This window comes from Microtus oregoni, unplaced genomic scaffold (genome assembly GCF_018167655.1).
Source record: "Microtus oregoni isolate MIOR12 unplaced genomic scaffold, Mior012 000034F_ref0000314, whole genome shotgun sequence".
In the NCBI taxonomy this organism is placed as follows: Eukaryota; Metazoa; Chordata; class Mammalia; order Rodentia; family Cricetidae; genus Microtus; species Microtus oregoni.
This window is the reverse complement of record NW_024543093.1, coordinates 6,528,914-6,549,459: the sequence shown is the minus strand read 5'-3', so window position 1 is coordinate 6,549,459 and position 20,546 is coordinate 6,528,914. Positions and strand designations below refer to the sequence as shown.

The 20,546-nt window shown below is 40.1% G+C and overlaps 1 protein-coding gene across 3 annotated transcripts in view; it reads right to left on the bottom strand.

Moving 5' to 3' along the window:
- The window catches only part of Adam17 (ADAM metallopeptidase domain 17), a 55,260-nt gene that overhangs the window by 16,190 nt on the left and 18,524 nt on the right, over positions 1 to 20,546 (bottom strand). The window contains exons 3-8 of one of the 3 annotated variants that reach the window (XM_041630347.1): positions 19,288 to 19,418; positions 17,811 to 17,899; positions 9,645 to 9,813; positions 7,186 to 7,319; positions 5,282 to 5,371; positions 714 to 827 (exon numbers count right to left, since the gene is read on the bottom strand). In XM_041630347.1, coding sequence (XP_041486281.1) covers positions 714 to 827; positions 5,282 to 5,371; positions 7,186 to 7,319; positions 9,645 to 9,813; positions 17,811 to 17,899; positions 19,288 to 19,418 — 727 coding nt within the window. Of the gene's footprint in view, positions 1 to 713; positions 833 to 5,281; positions 5,372 to 7,185; positions 7,340 to 9,644; positions 9,814 to 17,810; positions 17,900 to 19,287; positions 19,419 to 20,546 lie in introns of those variants that run through there. The other 2 variants (XM_041630348.1, XM_041630349.1) reach the window with 2 other exon arrangements.

Below are 20,546 nucleotides of genomic sequence, written 5' to 3'. Positions count from 1 at the left end.
TCAATCTGGGGGGAAATGATAAAAAGCCTTTAATTCCATTGAAGTTTAAAACTTAATTTTGGTCTTATGGGTGCATAAGCAAGAAATCCATAGAAATCCCGTATCTAAACCAACATATTGAAACTACAAGATTTTATTTTATTTTATTTTTTTTGTGGTTTTTTTTGAGACAGGGTTTCTCTGTGATTTTGGAGCCTGTCCTGGAACTAGCTCTTGTAGATCAGGCTGGTCTCGAACTCACAGAGATCTGCCTACCTCTGCCTCCCGAGTGCTGGGATTAAAGGCATGCGCCACCACCGCCCGGCTTGAAACTACAAGATTAAAAGAACAGCCCACCCAAATGTTCCAAGCTGCTAAATTTGTAGTATTTGTTAGGGCAGCCACAGAAATTACCATACACCAGTATAGAAAGCCAGTTTACAATAAAGCAGTAATATGCACGTCAGACACTGGAGTCGTGTAGCTGTTAAGGTAAGACACTCTTAAATTTTTCAGGTTATACTTGTGCCAGCCAATACATGTTCACAGCTTCTTTGGTAAGTTCTGTCCTAAAAGACTGTGGTTAGGTTTCAGGGACCTGAGGAACAGCACAAAGATGTCTACACATTGACAATTCATATTATTTTCCAGAGAAGATCCATTGTGCCAAGTTAGATGCTCAAAGACACTGAGGTTTAACCATTAGAAATGAAAAACTGCAGGGCAAACCCTACCTCTAGCAACATCTTCACATCCCAGGCATCTTTTTCTTCATTTGGGTAACTTTTTGCCATATTGAAGTGTCTTTCACCGGGTTTTACATCTTGTGGAGACTTGAGAATTCGAATCTATACTTAAGAGAGAACATACTTAGAACAATTCCAAAGCATCCTAAGACTTTTACTGCAGTATTTCATCACTTCAAAAAAGGAGTGCCTGGCTAGGTACAGTGGAGCACACTTTTAGCCCCTGGACTCCAAAGGCAAGCCCAGCAGATCTCTGAGTTTAAGGCTTCCCCAGTATATATGAGTGTGTTCCAGGACAGTCAGAGCTGCCTCGAGAGACCCTGCCTCAAAAACAAAACACAGGACCAAGAAACCCAGCATCTGAGCGAGCGCTGGAGAGACCTCAGCAGCTAAAAGCAATCATTCTTCTCAGGACCCAGGTTTGATACCTAGCACCAACACCCAAATGCAAGTTCACCACCGTTCCTAACTTTAAATCTTTTTTTTTTTTTAAAAAAGTCTTTAATTAGCCGGGCGATGGTGGCGCACGCCTTTAATCCCAGCACTCGGCAGGCAGAGGCAGGCGGATCTCTGTGAGTTTGAGACCAGCCTGGTCTACCAAGCTAGCTCCAGGACAGGCTCCAAAGCCACAGAGAAACCCTGTCTCGAAAAACCAAAAAAAAAAAAAAGTCTTTAATTAAATAACAACAACAACAGAAAAAAATCAACATCTATGTGACCCTGGCACTTGGTAGGCTGAGACAGAACAGTCACTAGCAGTTCAAGGACAATCTGAGTTACATAGCCAAAGTCTGTCTCAAAACAAAACAAAAACCAAAAATACAAACACACGCACTCACACGTGCACACACACACACACACACTCACATATACACTCAAGTACACATGCACACACACGTGCACACACATATACACTCAAGTACACATGCGCACACACACACATATACACTCAAGTACACATGCACACACACGTGCACACACATATACACTCAAGTACACATGCGCACACACACACATATACACTCAAGTACACATGCACACACACATGCACACACACACTCACATATACACTCAAGTACACATGCACACACACTCACATATACACTCAAGTACACATGCACACACACGTGCACACACACACACTCATATATACACTCAAGTACACATGCACACACACGTGCACACTCACATATACACTCAAGTACACATGCACACACACACATACACACTCACACTCACATATACACTCAAGTACACATGCACACACACGTGCACACACACACACACTCATATATACACTCAAGTACACATGCACACACACGTGCACACTCACATATACACTCAAGTACACATGCACACACACATACACACTCACACTCACATATACACTCAAGTACACATGCACACACACGTGCACACACACACACTCACATATACACTCAAGTACACATGCACACACACGTGCACACACACGTGCACACACACATACATACTCACATATACACTCAAGTACACATGCACACACACGTGCACACACACATACACACTCACATATACACTCAAGTACACATGCACACACACATACACACTCACATATACACTCAAGTACACATGCACACACACGTGCACACACTCACACTCACATATACACTCAAGTACACATGCACACACACGTGCACACACACACATACATACTCACATATACACTCAAGTACACATGCACACACACAAACAACTTCACTATCTACTATAAAAAAAAGTTTTATGAGCCGGGAAGTGGTGGTGGCTCACGCCTTTAATCCCAGCACTGGGGAGGCAGAGACAGGCAGATCTCTGAGTTCAAGGCCAGCCTGGTCTACAAGAGCTAGTTCCAGGACAGGCTTCAAAGCTATAGAGAAACCTTGTCTTGAAAAACAAACAAAAACAAAAAATTCAAAGTCCAAAACAAACTGAAAAGCATCTGGTATAGAAAATACATGTCAGAGTTGGGCGATGGTGGCGCACGCCTTTAATCCCAGCACTCGGGAGGCAGAGGCAGGCAGATCACTGTGAGTTCGAGACCAGCCTGGTCTACAGAGCTAGTTCCAGGACAGGCTCCAAAGCCACAGAGAAACCTTGTCTCGAAAAACCAAAAAAAAAAAAAAATTAAAAAAAGAAAATACATGTCAATGAATTATTTATAAAGTTCTAAACGTACTAAATTTTCACCTTCTCCACATGTATTTGAAAAAGTGAGAACTTGGGTTTACATGAGCCTAAGATATTTACTGCAATTATAATCAATAATTTTAAAATCAGGATTGGGATGAACATTACTTCTGCACCATAAGTACAGGAGACTACTGAAACCTGGAGCTTCTCTTTGCACATTTAAGACAAATTCCTATTAAAGAAGACACTAAGAAGAAAGGAAGGAAGGTTTCTGATCAGGGACTTTGGGACAAGGACAGAGGCCATGCTGAGCTCACAGCTCAGTCTCTGGCCTCCATTTGAAGTGCACCAGTACCAAGGTCCTAGCTTTCTGGGGAAGGTCAAGGTCAGTTCTGGTGAGAAGTAACTGGAAACCTGACAGGACTACACGCCTAAATCACGCCTCAGTTCACCTGGAATGGAATAAAGACGCTGGCATTTCTGTTCCCTATACTGCTATGTTCTTCAACTGTTTTCAAGTTCCTACAGCATAAAGGAACTATTTACTGATCCCCTAAAAACCTGCATGTTTTCTATAGCTTCTTTTTATAAGGTTGGGTTTTTTGTTTGTTTGTTTGAGACAGGGTTTCTCTGTGAAACAGCTCTGGCTGTCCTAGAACTCACTCTGTAACCAAGGCTGGCCTCAAACTCACAAAGACCCATCTGCCTCTGCCTCCCGAGTGCTGGGATTAAAGGCATGTGCCACCACTGTCCAGCATATGTTTTTGCTTTGTGTATGTGTATACGTATGTGTCTATGTGTGTGTGTGTGTGTGTGTGTATATATATATATGTATATGTATATATAAAATTTTTATAGCTAAACATAGTATAGTGATTTGATTTTTTTTTTAATTGTTTAAACATTTTTAAATGTATACAGTGTTATGGCTGCACATATGCCTGAACACCAGAAGAGGGCACCTGATCTCATTATAAATGGTTGTGAGAAAAGAAAAATGGTTCTGAGTCACCATGTGGTTGCTGGGAATTGAACTCAGGACCTCTGTAAGAGCAGCCAGTGCCCTTACCCTCAGAGATATCTCTCCAGCCCTAGTATAGTGACTTTAAAATCAGAAAGTCATCTACTTTACATTATCAATAGGAAATTCTATCCAATATAACATAAAATAAAATGCCAAAGGGCCAAGAATATATAGCATATTGACAGTGTGCTAATTATAGACTTATTTGTACATGTATAATACACATGCACGGCATCTCTAGGAAGATAAGCCCTGACTGATCTAGAACCCAATGAGTAGACCAAATTGCCTCTGCATGCCAAGAACTAGAATTATAGGCATGTAACACCATGTCAAGATAAGTGATTTTTTTTTTTCTTTTGTAGTTTGCTTTTCGTTTTTTGATTTTTCGAGACAGAGTTTCTCTGTGTTACAGCCCTGGCCGTCCTGGAACTCGCTCTGTAGACCAGGCTGGCCTTCAACTCACAGAGATCCACTTGCCTCTACTTCCGAGTGCTGTGATTTAAAAGTGTGCCACCACTGCCTGGCTGTTTGCCTTTTTTTAATCTCTCAGTTTTACAATTATGTAAAACTATATGGTTTAATACAATCTGGAAATATTGTTCATGATTATATCAAAATATGTATTTTTTCCAAAGCAATACTCAATTTCCAAACCACCAAGGTTGATTTTTACGGAGAATGATCACAATGACATGAACACTGACAGCCATGCTGTATCATAAAGCTAGGAACTAAAGGAGAGATTTACTGCTGTGGACAAACGCCTCCTTGCATTGTGTTCTTGAGTAAATTTCCTGACTGTACAGATTTAAAATTGTAGGATTTTTTTTCCCTTAATACTTTCGATATGCCATCAGATTCTCCTCTTTTACTCTGCTCAGAGACTCAGTGGACACAAAGTTAGAATACTCTGCCATTACTGATTTATGTGCTAGAATTCTAACTAAAGGCTGATGCATATCTGAGGAAAAAGAAAACACTACAGGCAATGAAAGAGCTATAACTACCAGGTAAGAAGAATATAATAGCATTAAGAGGCTTCATTCCTATAATATCCCTCAAGACAGAAACTTTATCATCTACAATTGCATACCAAAAACACAATTTATCATTAAAAAAAAAATCATAGCCAGGTGGTGGTGATGCATGTCTTTAATCTCAGCACTTGGGAGGCAGAGACAGGGGGATCTCTGTGAGTCTGAGGTCAGACTGATCAACAGTGAGTTCCAGGACAGGCTCCAAAATTAAAAAGAGAAACCCTGTCTCGAAAAAAAAAAAAAAATCACAAATGAGAGTATTTATGATTAATGTTAAGGTAGATTTAGGGTTTTGAAAAAATAAAAATATTTACTGTACAAGACCTACTATTGATGAATACCTGTTCTATCTGTATTCCATAACCTTTAAATCCTGCATTATCCCACGAAGTGTTCCGGTATATGTCATCCACTCGGTCAATTAGCTCTATCTGTGAATATAAAAATAAAATCATACAGACTCTACCACTCACTTCAATGTAATAAACCTACTGGAATAAACATCTAATGGAGGAAAACGTAAGACGGACTATGAAAATTTGCATCAAGAAACTAATCTTTATCACTAATGGGTCTATCTAAGAAACTACCCCTAGAGCCAAACTTAAAACATCGCTACAAGAACATTACTGTCTATCTAACCTCAAGCTTTTAAATACTGCTATCCAAGTCAACTATGAGAAGGAAAAGTCAACTCCAATTTATCAGAAACCCTAAGCAGCCAGTCTTTACGCTGTGTCAGGAGTGCCCTAATTGTGACCCTAGAACAGGTAACTCCCTTTTAATTTTTTGTCCATCTTTTTGTGTTGGGGGACACATGTATGCATATGCATGTTTTCTTTGTGAATGGGCGTGCGTGTGCACACACACACACTTGCTTATGTGCACATGGTAGAGGCAGATCATAATCACATCAGAACAACAACAAAGGGAGCCACTTATCTTTTCTCAAAGAGAAGTATTTATTTGCTCAAAAAATGGGTTATCAGCTTTGTTCCTGCTATGAAGAAACTGCAGCGACGAGACACGCACTTTGAAAAACCTGACCTCACACCAGGCAGTGGTGGTGCACACTTTTATTCCCAGTACCACGAAGGCAGAGGCAGGTGGATCTCTGGGGGTTCAAGGCCAGTCTGGTCTACCGAGTGAGTTCCAGGACAGCCAGGGATGTACAGGATATACAGAGAAACCCTGCCTAGAAAAACCAAAAAAAAAAAAAAAAAAAAGGTGGACCTCACAGTATGGTCACATTTATGTACACAATACAAAGAAGTAAAATACAAGGAGTCTTTGATACAAACCCCAGATGAGAATTTTTCAAGAAAGACTCCTGCTTAAGAGCAAGAACTACAATGACTCCCACTGTTCTAATGAACTCATCCGTATGACAGAAGGCAAGAAGGCTGAGGGAGAGCTGGAATGAGTGGGGAGAATGGGAACGGCAGCAATGAGAAAGCAGTCTTTGCTGCAGCAGGATGCTGGTTCATGAATAGCTGCATTCTCTTCTCTTCCCTCAATGGCAACATTTTGATCAGTGCCAAGTTATCAAAGATGAATGGAGTCATGCTGAGAAAAAAATAATGGAGGAAAATCATTTTCTTGACTTTAAAAATTTAGTAGCTGATGCTAAAAGTTCCATGTCAGGATGGAACTTTTAACTCAGTGCAAGGGCTCTTGCTTAGCAGGCACAGTCCCTGGGTTTGATCCTCTGGACTGAAAAAGGCAAAAAAATGAATGGAGAGTTGACAACTCTTTAATCTTTCCTGCCTATCTCTGCCCTAGGCTTAACGATGGCTGCGAGTGTCTCACTTATCCCACATTCTAGCCTAAGACATCTCTTAAAACCTCTGTGGAATATAGATACAAGCAGAAGATACACATAAGTGCATACACATATCTATTTTCACTCTGAAGTATAAATCTATGCATCTGATAGCAATGTTTGTAAAAAGCTCACTTGTATAAAGGGAGTACATTATAAACTTTCCTCTAATTTAATCTGCAGAAAAATCTAATGTACAGAAAATAGTACTTTGAAGCAAAATTCTCCTAATTTTGAAACTATAGATTCTATACAGAAATATAAGATTCTAGTAAAAGGCCCTCAAAATAGTAGAAAGGAAATAACGCAGTGTCTGGAGTAGGCCCTAGAGCAGGCCAGTTTCTTTAAGCTGTAAATTACTGTAGCCTCTCCTAACAGAATTAAACACCACATGAATGACCTGCTGAATCATCAAATACTTACTAAGTAATTGGTGGTGGTGCTCTCTTCTCCGCGGCCCATGTATTTATAAAATCGATGATCTGCTACCACCAGTAATTTACAAGTATTCTTCAAGGGATTAGGCTCAGCTCGTCTCTTCACTCGACGAACAAACTCTAATATGAATTTGTATGCACTATTAAATTAAAATTCACCAAAACAAGGAAGGTTTTTATAATAACACTTAGTTCTAATGTTTCTAAAACAAACATTACTTAAGTTTAGTATCATGAAGAGTATCTTTTTCTTTTCTGGGGAAAGGATGAAAACAGGGTCGCACACACCCTTGGCTGTGTTGAGCACACTATGTAGCCAAGGATGACTTTCAACTCCTGATCCTCCTGCCTCTACCTCCCAAGTTCCGGGATAATAGCCATGCACTATCATATCTGTCCTTAACGGTACATTGAATAACAACAATAATCATAATAAATTTGGGAAAGGACAGAAAAGTAAAAAAGTAACATAAGGTTTAAAATTGCTAAATTCAAAACCAAGAGGGCTTGAGATTATGTAAGACCCTAGTTCAAAACCCACCACCACAAAAAGAAAAAATGTTCATAAACTTTAATACAATAAAATAATCATTACAAGGCAATGAAGCTAGGGGTCATTTTCTTCTAGAATGCCGTGAATTAATCAAAAGATAAAGAGGTCAAGGTAACCGTACATTAAAATTTAAGTAATACTAAGCCAGGTGTGATGGCCCAAGTCTGTAATTCCAGTAGTTAAGGAAGCTGAGGCAAGATGGCCATTGTGAGCTGTACAGCAAACCTTGCTTAAAATAAAAATTAAGCAATCCTGGATGTTTGGAGGTATCTCTACGATCATCTGCAGGACTGTAGTCTTCTCAGCTCCCTGATACAAACAGGTCTAGTTAATGTTTACGCACAAGCAAGGATCTATGGAGTATGTAGATGTATACACATATCATCTGAATACCTGTCAACATATGTATATAGACAAGCATATTCATAGATACACTCATGTACATCGTTTGTTAACCTGACACAAGCTCGAGACCTGACATCCATGCACATAAAATACCAATACACATAAAATTTAAAACAAAAGGGGGCTGGAGAGATGGCTCAGAGATTAAGCACAAACTGGCTGCTCTTCCAGAGGTCCTGAATTCTATTCCCAGCAACCACATGGTATCTCACAACCGTCTATAATGAGATCTGGTACCCTCTACTGACCTGTAGGTATATACATACTATATACATACATATATATGCATACAGTATATACACACATATATACATGTATACAGTATGTACATATGTGTGTATATATACATACTATATACATATAGTATATATGTATTTATGTATCCATGCACTGTATACATAATAAAAAAGATATCCTCAATAAATGGTAGTTATTATTTTAAAAAGTTTAAAACAAAAGAAAACAATGTATTTATCAGCTGATGATGCATGCCTTTAATCCCAGCACTCACAGGCAGAGGCAGGTGGATCTCTGTGAGTCCAAGGCCAGCCTGGTCTGAAAAAAGAGTTCTAAGACAGCCAGAGATACACAGAGAAACCCTATTTCGAAAATAACCAGGGCTGGAGAGATGGCTCAGAGGTTAAAAGCACTGACTGCTCTTCTGGAGGTTCTGAGTTCGATTCCCAGCAACCATATGGTGGCTCACAACCATCTATAATGAGATCTGGTGCCCTCTTCTGGCCTGCAGGCATACATGGAGGCTGAACACTGTGTACATAATAAATAATAAATTTAAAAAAAAGAAAATAACCAACTAATCAATAAATAAAACGAAGACAGAAGAACATGCCCTCCAAGACAGTTTTTTTTTGTTTTGTTTTAAATGACCCTAAATAGATATGTTCGTGATTGACAGCCTCTGTGTCTTTCAAACGCCAAAGTTCTCTTCCCACCCACTTAATCTCTTACAAGCGCTAAAGACTACTTTCCAAAAATAGTATTTAGACATTTCTGACAGTCTACAAGAACTCCCCTAGATCACTTTACTGTCTCTTTCCTCAATCTCTTTTTTTTTAAGGATTTTTGTTTGTGTTTGTTTTTTTTTAATATTTATTTATTTATTTATTTATTATGTATACAATATTCTGTCTGTATGCCTGAAGGCCAGAAGAGGGTGCGAGACCTCCTTACAGATGGTTGTGAGCCACCATGTGGTTGCTGCGAATTGAACTCAGAACCTTTGGAAGAGCAGGCAAAGCTCTTAACCACTGAGCCATCTCTCCAGCCCCTCCTCGATCTCTTTTACAACAATTATTATTCACTATTTTTCTAGTGTTTTCAATTACTACGTAACAGAAAAAGAATTAAAAGTTTCTGTAACAAGACTGTATTTTCAAGCCACACAATAGAGTTATTTAATAATCAAAATATCACAGTTGGAAACCACTGTGATATGCTTATGTCCTATCTGAAACATGAAGTCTTACCTTCAGATGGTTCTCTGTCTATGAGTCCTTTCGGAAGCAACTCTTCACTATCCGCTTTTACATAGCCACACACTTTTGGAGACTGCAGACGTGAAACTTCCTTGATGTCTTCAGACTTATAAACTAACATTCTTTTGTCTTTAGTATCATTAACAAACCTCCAAAGTGGCTAAAAAGGAAAACAATATGATGAAATAGAAAACAACCAAGAACTTTTAAACATTAAATAAAATTCTCACAACATACTTTGTTCTTGAGCAATATTGTTTCTTAGAGAATTATTTGCTTTATCAATTATTTACTGTTTTGTGCATGTTTCTGCACAAGCTTGTAAAGAAGGAAAAAATCTCCTTTTCCATAAACAATTCCATTTTAACTATTTCTGTAACTCCTACTCAACTCCAGCATTGTTAGAGAGTGTCACGGTGCAGTGATGTCAGGTGACGATCCTACGCACATGGTGCTTGCACTCCGCTCCTTTAGCATTCAGGCATTCAACATCTTTTTGCTATGACGGGTTTTACACACAGCAAAAGCATTTTTATAAGAGATGATTGAAAACTCTTAGCAATATGCTTAACCCTTCTTTCTATCAGTTCCAGGGAGAGCAGCCTGTGCACTGCTCTGCAGTTTCACCCCTGCACAGGATCTAAGTGATGCTACAAGACTCTGCATCGGGACCGGCGAGGACCGGCACAGCAGCAGACACAGGCCGTGGGCTGTGGGGACAGGCGAGCAACACTGAGAGATCGCCCCACTACAATTAAATCAAAGAGGTAGGCCTTTTGTTGGTGAGGTCCCTGGCAAACGCGGAGCCTGGTCCTGTTCCTGAAGACCCTTCTGAGGGGTGAGAGGGATCTTGGCCCCTGGCAGAAGCCAGGAAACAGAGCGAGGGCATTTTGTAAGAGGAGCCCCTGGCCAGCAGGGAAACCTGATCTGACTTTAAAAGACCCATTAGATAGCATCGATAGGAGGAGATGGGCAGGCGCCAAGGCAAGAATTCACCCAATAATCTGAAAAACAACATGAAAACACCAGAACCCAATGATCTTACAACAGAAGGATTTGAACACCCTAACAGAGAAAAAGTGGAAAAAATTGACTTTATGAAAGCAATAGAGTCCCTTAAACAACATGTAAAAAACGCCCTTATAGAAATGGATGGGAAGTATAACAAAAAGTTTGAAGAAATGAGTAAATACGTACATGATACCCTGGGAAACCAAGAAAAAAACGATCAAACAGGTAATGGAAACAGTTCAAGAATTAAAAACACAAACTGAGGACCAGCTGGATAAGGAAAATCTAGGTCATCGAGCAGAGTCTACAGAAACAAGCATAATCAATAGAATACAAGAGATAGAACAAAGAATCTCAGATTCTGAGGACATCATAGAGAAAATAAACGCACTGATCAAAGAAAACATCAAAGCCAACAAATTCTCATCACAAAACATTCAGGAAATATGGGACACAATAAAAAGACCAAACCTAAGAATAATAGGAATAGAAGAAGGAGAAGAGTCACAGCTCAAAGGCCTAGAAAATATTTTTAACAAAATTATAGAAGAAAACTTTCCCAACATAAAGAAAGATATTCCTTTGAATATTCAAGAAGCATACAGAACACCAACAGACTGGATCAAAGAAAAACATCCCCTCGCCATATAATAATCAAAACACAAAATATACAGATTAAAAAAAGAATATTAAGAGCTGCAAAGGAAAAAGGCCAAGTAACTTATAAAGGTAAACCGATCAGACTTACACCTGACTTCTCTATGGAAACCATGAAAGCCAGAAGGTCCTGGATAGAGAAACTAAGAGACCATGGATGCAAACCCAAACTACTATACCCAGCCAAGCTATTGTTCACTATCAATGGAGAAAACAAGACATTCCAAAATAAAAACAAATTTAAACAATACGTAGCCACAAATCCAGCCCTACAGAAAGTAATTAGAAGGAAAATCGCAACCCAAGGAATCCAACATTGCCAACACTGCTTACAATAACTCAGGCATCTAGCAACCCTTCACCAGCGCAACTCAAAGAAGGGAGACACACAAACTCTACTACCAAAAACAATAAGAATAACTGGAGTAAACAACCACTGGTTATTAATATCACTTAATATTAATGGTCCCAATTCACCTATAAAAAGGTACAGGCTAAGAGATTGGATACGAAAACAGGATCCAACATTCTGCTGTTTGCAAGAAACACATCTCAACCACAAAGACAGGCATCTACTCAGAGTAAAGGGTTGGGAAAAGGTGTTTCAAGCAAATGGTCCTAAGAAAAAAGCAGGTGTGGCCATACTAATTTCTAACAAAACTGACTTCAAACTAAGATCAATCAGAAGAGATCGAGACGGACACTATATACTCATAACAGGAACAATTCATCAAGATGACATCTCAATCCTGAATATCTATGCCCCTAATATAAAAGCACCCACTTATATAAAAAAAAATATTACGAGAACTCAAGGCAGACAACAAACCATACACACTAGTAGTAGGAGACTTCAACACACCTCTCTCTCCAATGGACAGGTCAATCAGACAGAAACCTAATAGAGAATTAAGAGACTTATTGGAGGTAATGAAGCAAATGGACTTAACAGACATCTATAGAACATTCCACCCAAATAGGAAAGAATATACCTTCTTCTCTGCAGCTCATGGAACCTTCTCGAAAATAGACCACATACTCGGAAACAAAGGAAACCTCCACAGATACAAAAAAATATCAGTGTCCACCTGTGTCTTATCAGATCACCACGGATTAAAGTTAGAAGGCAACAACAATGCTACCCCCAGAAAGCTGACAAACTCATGGAAACTGAACAGTCAACTACTGAACCATACCTGGGTCAAGGAAGAAATCAAGAAAGATATTAAAGTCTTCCTTGAATTTAACGAAAATAAAGAGACAACATACTCAAACCTATGGGACACTATGAAAGCAGTGCTAAGAGGAAAGTTCATAGCACTAAGTACCCACTTAAAGAAAACGGAAAAGCATACATTGGGGACTTAACAGCACACCTGAAAGCTTTAGAAAAAAAAAGAAGTAGACGCACCCAGGAGGAATAGAAGACTGGAAATAATCAAACTGAGCATGAAAATCAACAAAATAGAAACACAGAAAACAGTCCAAATAATCAATGAAACAAAAAGTTGGTTCTTGGAGAAAATCAACAAGATCGACAAACCCCTATCCAAACTAATTAAACAACAGAGAGAGAACACACAAATAAATAAGATCAGAAATGAAAAGGGGGACATAACCACAGACACAGAGGAAATTCAGAGAATCATTAGATCTTACTACAAAAGCCTGTATGCCACAAAACTGGAAAATGCAAAAAAATGGACATTTTTTTAGAGAAGTACCATATACCAAAGCTAAACCAAGACCAGGTGAATGATCTAAATAGACCTGTTGGTCACGAAGAACTAGAAACTGTTATCAAAAATCTCCCCTCCAAAAAAAACCCCAGGACCAGATGGTTTCAATGCGGAATTCTACCAGAACTTCCAAGAAGAGCTAATACCTATACTCCTTAATGTATTTCACAATATAGAAACAGAAGAGTCATTGCCAAATTCCTTTTATGAAACTACAGTTACCCTGATACCAAAACCACAAAAAGACCCAACCAAGAAAGAGAATTACAGGCCTATCTCACTTATGAATATCGACGTAAAAATTCTCAATAAAAAAACTGGCAAACCAAATCCAAGAACACATAAGAAAAATTATCCATTATGATCAAGTAGGCTTCATCCCAGAGATGCAGGGCTGGTTCAACATACGCAAATCTATCAATGTAATCCACCATATAAATAAACTGAAAGAAAAAAAACATATGATCATTTCATTAGATGCTGAAAAAGCATTCGACAAAATTCAACACCCCTTTATGATAAAGGTCTTGGAGAGATTAGGAATACAAGGGTCATACCTAAATATAATAAAAGCTATTTACAGCAAGCCGACAGCTAACATTAAATTAAACGGAGAAAAACTCAAAGCCATCCCACTAAAATCAGGAACACGACAAGGATGTCCACTCTCTCCATACCTCTTCAATATAGCGCTTGAAGTTCTAGCAATAGCAATAAGACAACATAAGGGGATCAAGGGGATTCGTATTGGAAAGAAAAAACTTAAGCTTTCGTTATTTGCAGATAATATAATAGTATACATAAGCGACCCCAAAAACTCTACCAAAGAATTCCTACAGCTGATAAACACCTTTAGTAATGTGGCAGGATACAAGATCAACTCCAAAAAATCAGTGGCCTTCCTATACACTAAGGATAAGGAAACAGAGAGGGAAATCAGAGAAGCATCACCTTTCACGATAGCCACAAATAGCATAAAATATCTTGGGGTAACTCTGACCAAGGAAGTGAAAGATCTATTTGACAAGAACTTTAAGTCTTTGAAGAAAGGAGAGGACACCAGAAAATGGAAGGATCTCCCTTGCTCTTGGATTGGGAGGATCAACAAAGTAAAAATGGCAATTCTACCAAAAGCAATCGATAGATTCAATACAATCCCCATCAAAATTCTTCACAGATCTGGAAAAGACAATAATTAACTTTATATGGAAAAACAAAAAACCCAGGATAGCCAAAACAATCTTATACAATAAAGGATCATCTGGAGGCATTATCATCCCTAACTTCAAACTCTATTACAGAGCTACAGTATTAAAAACAGCTTGGTATTGGCATAAAAACAGAGAAGTCGACCAATGGAATCAAATAGAAGACCCTGACTTTAACACACAAACCTATGAACACCTGATTTTCGATAAAGGAGCTAAAAGTATACAATGGAAAAAAGAGAGCATCTTCAACAAATTGTGCTGGCAAAACTGGATGTCAATCTGTAGAAGAATGAAAATAGATCCATATCTATATCACCATGCACAAAACTCAAGTCCAAATGGATTAAAGACCTCAATATCAGTCTGAACACACTGAACCTGATAGAAGAGAAAGTGGGAAGTACTCTACAACACGTGGGCACAGGAGACCACTTCCTACGTATAACCCCAGCAGCACAAACATTAAGGGCCTCATTGAAAAAAATGGGACCTCCTGAGACTGAGAAGCTTCTGTAAAGCAAAGGACACTGTCACTAAGACAAAAAGGCAACCCACTAACTGGGAGAAGATCTTCACCAATCCCGCAACTGACAAAGGTCTGATCTCTAAAATATATAAAGAACTCAAGAAACTAGACCGTAAAAGGCTAATCAACCCAACTATAAAATAGGGCATTGAGCTGAACAGAGAATTCTCAACAGAATAAGTTCAAATGGCCAAAAGACACTTAAGGTCATGCTCAACTTCCTTAGAGATCAGGGAAATGCAAATCAAGACAACTTTAAGATACCATCTTACACCTGTCAGAATGGCTAAAATAAAAAACACCAATGATAGCCTTTGCTGGAGAGGTTGTGGAGAAAGGGGTATACTCATCCATTGCTGGTGGGAATGCAAACTTGTGCAACCACTTTGGAAAGCAGTGTGGCGATTTCTCAGGAAAGTCGGGATCAACCTACCCCTGGACCCAGCAATACCACTTCTTGGGAATATACCCAAGAGATGCCCTATCATACAACAAAAGTATATGCTCAACTATGTTCATAGCATCATTGTTTGTAATAGCCAGAACCTGGAAACAACCTAGATGCCCTTCAATGGAAGAATGGATGAAGAAAGTATGGAATATATACATATTAGAGTACTACTCAGCAGTAAAAAACAAGGACTTCTTGAATTTTGCATACAAATGGATGGAAATAGAAAACACTATCCTGAGTGAGGTAAGCCAGACCCAAAAAGAGGAACATGGGATGTACTCACTCATATTTGGTTTCTAGCCATAAATAAAGGACATTGAGCCTATAATTAGTGATCCTAGAGAAGCTAAATAAGGAGAACCCAAAGAAAAACATATAGGCATCCTCCTGAATATTAACCTTCATCAGGCGATGAAAGGAGACAGAGACAGAGACCCACATTGGAGCACCGGACAGAAATCTCAAGGTCCAAATCAGGAGCAGAAGGAGAGAGAGCACGAGCAAGGAACTCAGGACCGCAAGGGGTGCATCCACACACTGAGACATTGGGGATGTTCTATCGGGAACCCACCAAGGCCAGCTGGCCTGGGTCTGAAAAGGCCTGCGATAAAACCGGACTCGCTGAACATAGGGGACAATGAGGACTACTGAGAACTCAAGAACAATGGCAATGGGTTTTTGATCCTACTGCACGTACTGGCTTTGTGGGAGCCTAGGCAGTTTGGATGCTCACCTTACTAGACCTGGATGGAGGTGGGTGGTCCTTGGACTTCCCACAGGGCAGGGAACCCTGATTGCTCTTTGGGCTGACAAGGGAGGGAGACTTGATTGGGGGAGGGGAATGGGAGGCAGCGGCAGGGAAGAGACAGAAATCTTAAATAAATAAATAAATAAATACTCTCCATCTATAACACGGGTCTGCCAGGGAATACAACCCATGTGCTCGGAAGGGTGCACAAGTCAAAGGGCTGCAAACATGTTCACAAAACTAACCTTTCTGTAAATATACTGGTCTCAGCTATGAAGAATGTAAAAAGGATTCTAAACAAAGTTATGCATGTATAAGAAAATGAGAAGGACACTACTTCATGCCCCTTAGGACGGCTATCATCAGAAACAGCCTGGCAAGGCTGGAGAGGAATGACCCCTGTGCATGCTGCTGAAAATGCCGAAGCCCTAACTAACACACGGGAAATGGCCTTCTACACACAGAAGTCTCGGTCTCAGAAACAAATGAAACACAACAATGAAAACCTTATAGACTGGTCACCCAGACCATCCCAAGTAAATATATGTACCCACAAGCTGTTCATTCTAGAACATTCTATTTCAAGAAATTAAAGCACAATTAATGGTCATCAGCAGAAGACTGGCTAAACAATGGTCCACCGGAAAGCCTTCACTAAAAAAACTTCTTGCAGGAATAACAGTCTGGATAGTCACACTCAGTATACATATGCATACAGAAAAAGAACTAGAAAAATATTCTTAGAACATATGGTCCAAGTATGCATATACTGGTACAGCACCCAGCAAGGATGAAGAGGCCCTGGGCTCTTATTACACAAATCACCACCAAGGCATGGTGGCATAACTATGGCATTTACGATTATTTATCTAGGTTTCTTAAAGCGCCCTGTGTCTCCCTATGTAGCTTAGACTGTCTCAGAGCTCACTATGTAACCTAGCCTAGTCTTGAGCTTACAGTGATCCCCCTGCCTCTGCCTTCCTGAGTGCTAAACAGAAAACTCATGGCAATTCTCGTGCCTGAGCCTCCCAAGAGGGATTAGAGATGGGACTCACCATACTTTATTAGCTTTAACATCTTAAAACAACCAAGAAATGCTATGGAATATTTGTTTAATCAAGCAAAGATGTGTTACTTTTGTTTATGCTGCATTCACTTAACAATGTAAGAATATGAGCTTAATCATGTAAAAATATGCTGCATCTCTTTCACCTTGCTTAAGGCACCTGATTGGTCTGATAAAGAAATGAACAGCCAATAGTCAGGCAGAGGAAAGATAGGCGGGGCTGGCAGGCAGAGAAAACTGAAAGGAGAAATCTAGGGAAGAGAGCAAGGAGAAAAGGAGAGGAGGATGGCAGAGGCCAGCCAGAGTAGGAAGGAAAGAAAAATAAATAAAACAAAGTAAGGTTAAAAAAATAAAAAGCCCAGAGGCAAAACATAGTTAAAGAGAAATGGGATAATTTAAGTTAGAAAAACTGGCTGGAAACAAGCCAAGCTAAGGCCGGGAATTCATAAGGAAGAGTAAGTCTCCTTGTACTCATATGAGAGTTGGGTATGTGGGCCCCCAAAGAGTAAAAAACCAACTACAAAGAAGCTCTTTAAATCTCAGAGAGACAAGCTACTGAAAGAAAGACAACTTCAAAGGAAGGAAGGTGGAAGTAGAGGGAGAAGAACCAGGGGTTCAAGGCCAACCTCAGCTGCATTGAGTTCAAGGCCGACCTCAGCTACCTTGCCAATTAAAGGCCAGCATGGGCTATAAGAGAGCTCTCAAACTCCTGTCCCCAAGTCAACCCTTTTACACGTAGACTTACCTCTATGTTATACTCTGCCCCATCTGTGTTGATTCTTATTGTAACATCATCATCTCCTATGTGGGCTAGAACTCTAGAGTCAGGCTCGCCTTAAGGGAAAAAAAGAAGGTACTTTTATTATCAAAAATATTTATATCAGAGCCAGGTGGTAGTGTCACATGCCTATAATCCCAGCACTCAGGAGGCAGAGGCAGGTGGATCTCTAAATTCAAGGCCAGCCTGGCCAACAGAGCAAATTTTGGTGCAGTCAGGACTGCACCAAGAAACTCTGCCTCAAAAATAAACAACAACTAAGGAAAACAGGAAGCACGAATTAGAATATATAGATCCCAACAGTAATTTGGAGCTTTCTGTGCCATTTTCACCTTTTTTTTCCTTATTTATGCGTATAAACATTTTGTCTGTGTATGCAGTACCCTCAGAGGCCAGAAGAGAGTATTATATCCCCAGGAACTGGATGCTGTGAGCCTACATGTGGGTGCCTGGAATAGAACCCGGGACCTCTGGCAGAGCAGTCAGTGCTCTTAACCCCCCGAGTCATCTCTCCAGTCACCCATTTCCTTCTTCTTATTGGAGAAAAAAGTAAAAAGCAAACCAAGCCAGGTGAGGGATGGGACGACAGTGCATGAGACACAACAAAGAGACCAGCTTGGGCTATGTTATGAGGGAAGGAGAGACACTCCCTAAACAATATGCTAAATGATACCTGTACTCTCCTAACTTATAGAGCTAAAAAAAAAAAAAAAAAAACACCCTTTTGGGGGGCTCAGTGGTTAAGAGCATTGGTTGCTCTTCCAGAGGTCCTGAGTTCAATTCCCAGCAACCACACGGCAGCTCACAATTATCTGTAATAAGATCTGGCTCCCTCTTCTAGCCTACAGGCATACATACAGGAAGAATACTGTATACATAATAAATAAAAATCTTTAAAAACAAAAAAACCCCACGTCTTTCCTTACCTATCCACCCCCCACAAAAAGAGAGACTCTGTAAGTAAGCTAAAGCCGAGGCCTATGATGGTTTAAATCTAAAAAATGCCCCTTAAAGACTTGTGCATTCAAAGCTGAGTTTTCAGTTAGATTCTTGAAAGTGATTAGACTATTAGAGTCATACTTCATCAAGGGATTAATCCACGGATGACTAACTCATAACTGAATGGACCAATTGGAAGCTGGAATCTACTTGGAAGGAGTCAGTCATGGGGGAAGGCCTTTGAAGGACATGTGGCATCCCTCTGCCCTCCTTTCTCCATGCTTCCCGGAATCATGACATGAGCCACCTCTTCCACCACACGCTTCTGCTACCATGATGATCTGTCTCCCCTCAGGTCCAAAGCATCGTGAACCAGAACCTTGTAAACCATGCAGCGATGTAAATCCTTCCTCTTTTGCCTGTCAGGCATCCCATCACTGCCAAGCGTTTATGAGCGGAGAACACAACAGCCCAGGAGCTCTGCAGAGGGCCAGCACGCACTCACCGACCACGTGCCCGCTGAAGAAGTCCTGCCATTTCACGCTGTACTCGCTTTCTTCTTTTCCATCCACCACCACGACTCTGAAGTTTTGTGAAAAGCGCTCAGTACTTGATGTCAGGTATAATTTAAAATGCCTACAGAGAGAATGCAGTCAGTTTAAAGACATAAAATAGAGGCCTAATTTTCATTTCACTCTTTAAGATCTAGAAGGGACAAGATGAATAAATCTCTACCCAAGTTATAACTACTAATTTTTTCCCAAGATTTATAGCAATTGGTCTCTCTCTTCGGTTAGAGGATGCATAGCCCCGCACAAGGATGATACACAAATCTGTGAAGCATTCCGTAATTTTCCTCAGGGGAGAAAAGGTTTAATCCATTACTCTGTGTGTTTGTGTCTGTGTGTGGGCATGAGTACACCTGGAAGAGAGCGCTGGATCCCTTGAAGCTAGAGTTACAGGTGGTTGTGAGCAGTTCAATGTGGGTGCTGGGAAACTCCAGTCTTCAGTGAAAGTAGCAAGTGCTTTAACCACAAAGTCATCTCTCCAGACCCACAGCAGCTAATAACAACTTATTGGGTACATGTAACATTACTTCTCCTGCAAAGATAAATGGACTAATTGGTTTAGTTATAAAACCTTGGCAGAACAAAAGAAACTATTTTTCTTTCTTTTTTTTTTTTTTTTTTCTGAGACAGGGTTTCTCTATGTAACAGTCCTGACTGTCCTGGAACTCACTCTGTGAACCAGACTGGCCTCGAACTCACAGATCTGCCTGCCTCTGCCTCCTGAGTGCTGGGATTAAAGACGTGCACTACCACCGCCCAGCTAAAGAAACTAATTTTAAAATGGTCTTTAAAGGGGCGCTGGGGGCTGGCAGGACAACTCACAGGTAAAGTTCTATCTGTGGGGCCTACATGATGGAAAGAAAGCACTAACTCCCTCAAGTTGTCCTCTGACCTTCACATGTATTTCATGATACATGTGTACACATAGATACATAAATAAACTATGAAGGGGTCCTCTGACTGCTTGAGAGTTCTACCCGACTGGGTTTCCTTGTAGCACTGAGACCCATTAGAAAGGACTGGAAAGGAGGATGTTTTGTCTAGCACTGTGTGCACACAGGGGCAGTCTGCTGTCGTGAAGTAGTCATTTCATCTGCAGCACAGCTCTCGGGAGTCACCAAACACTCCCTGCCTCCATCCTGAGGGCTGTTTGGAGCTTCAGGCACCTGCTGTCTAATTTTTAGAGAGCATTTCC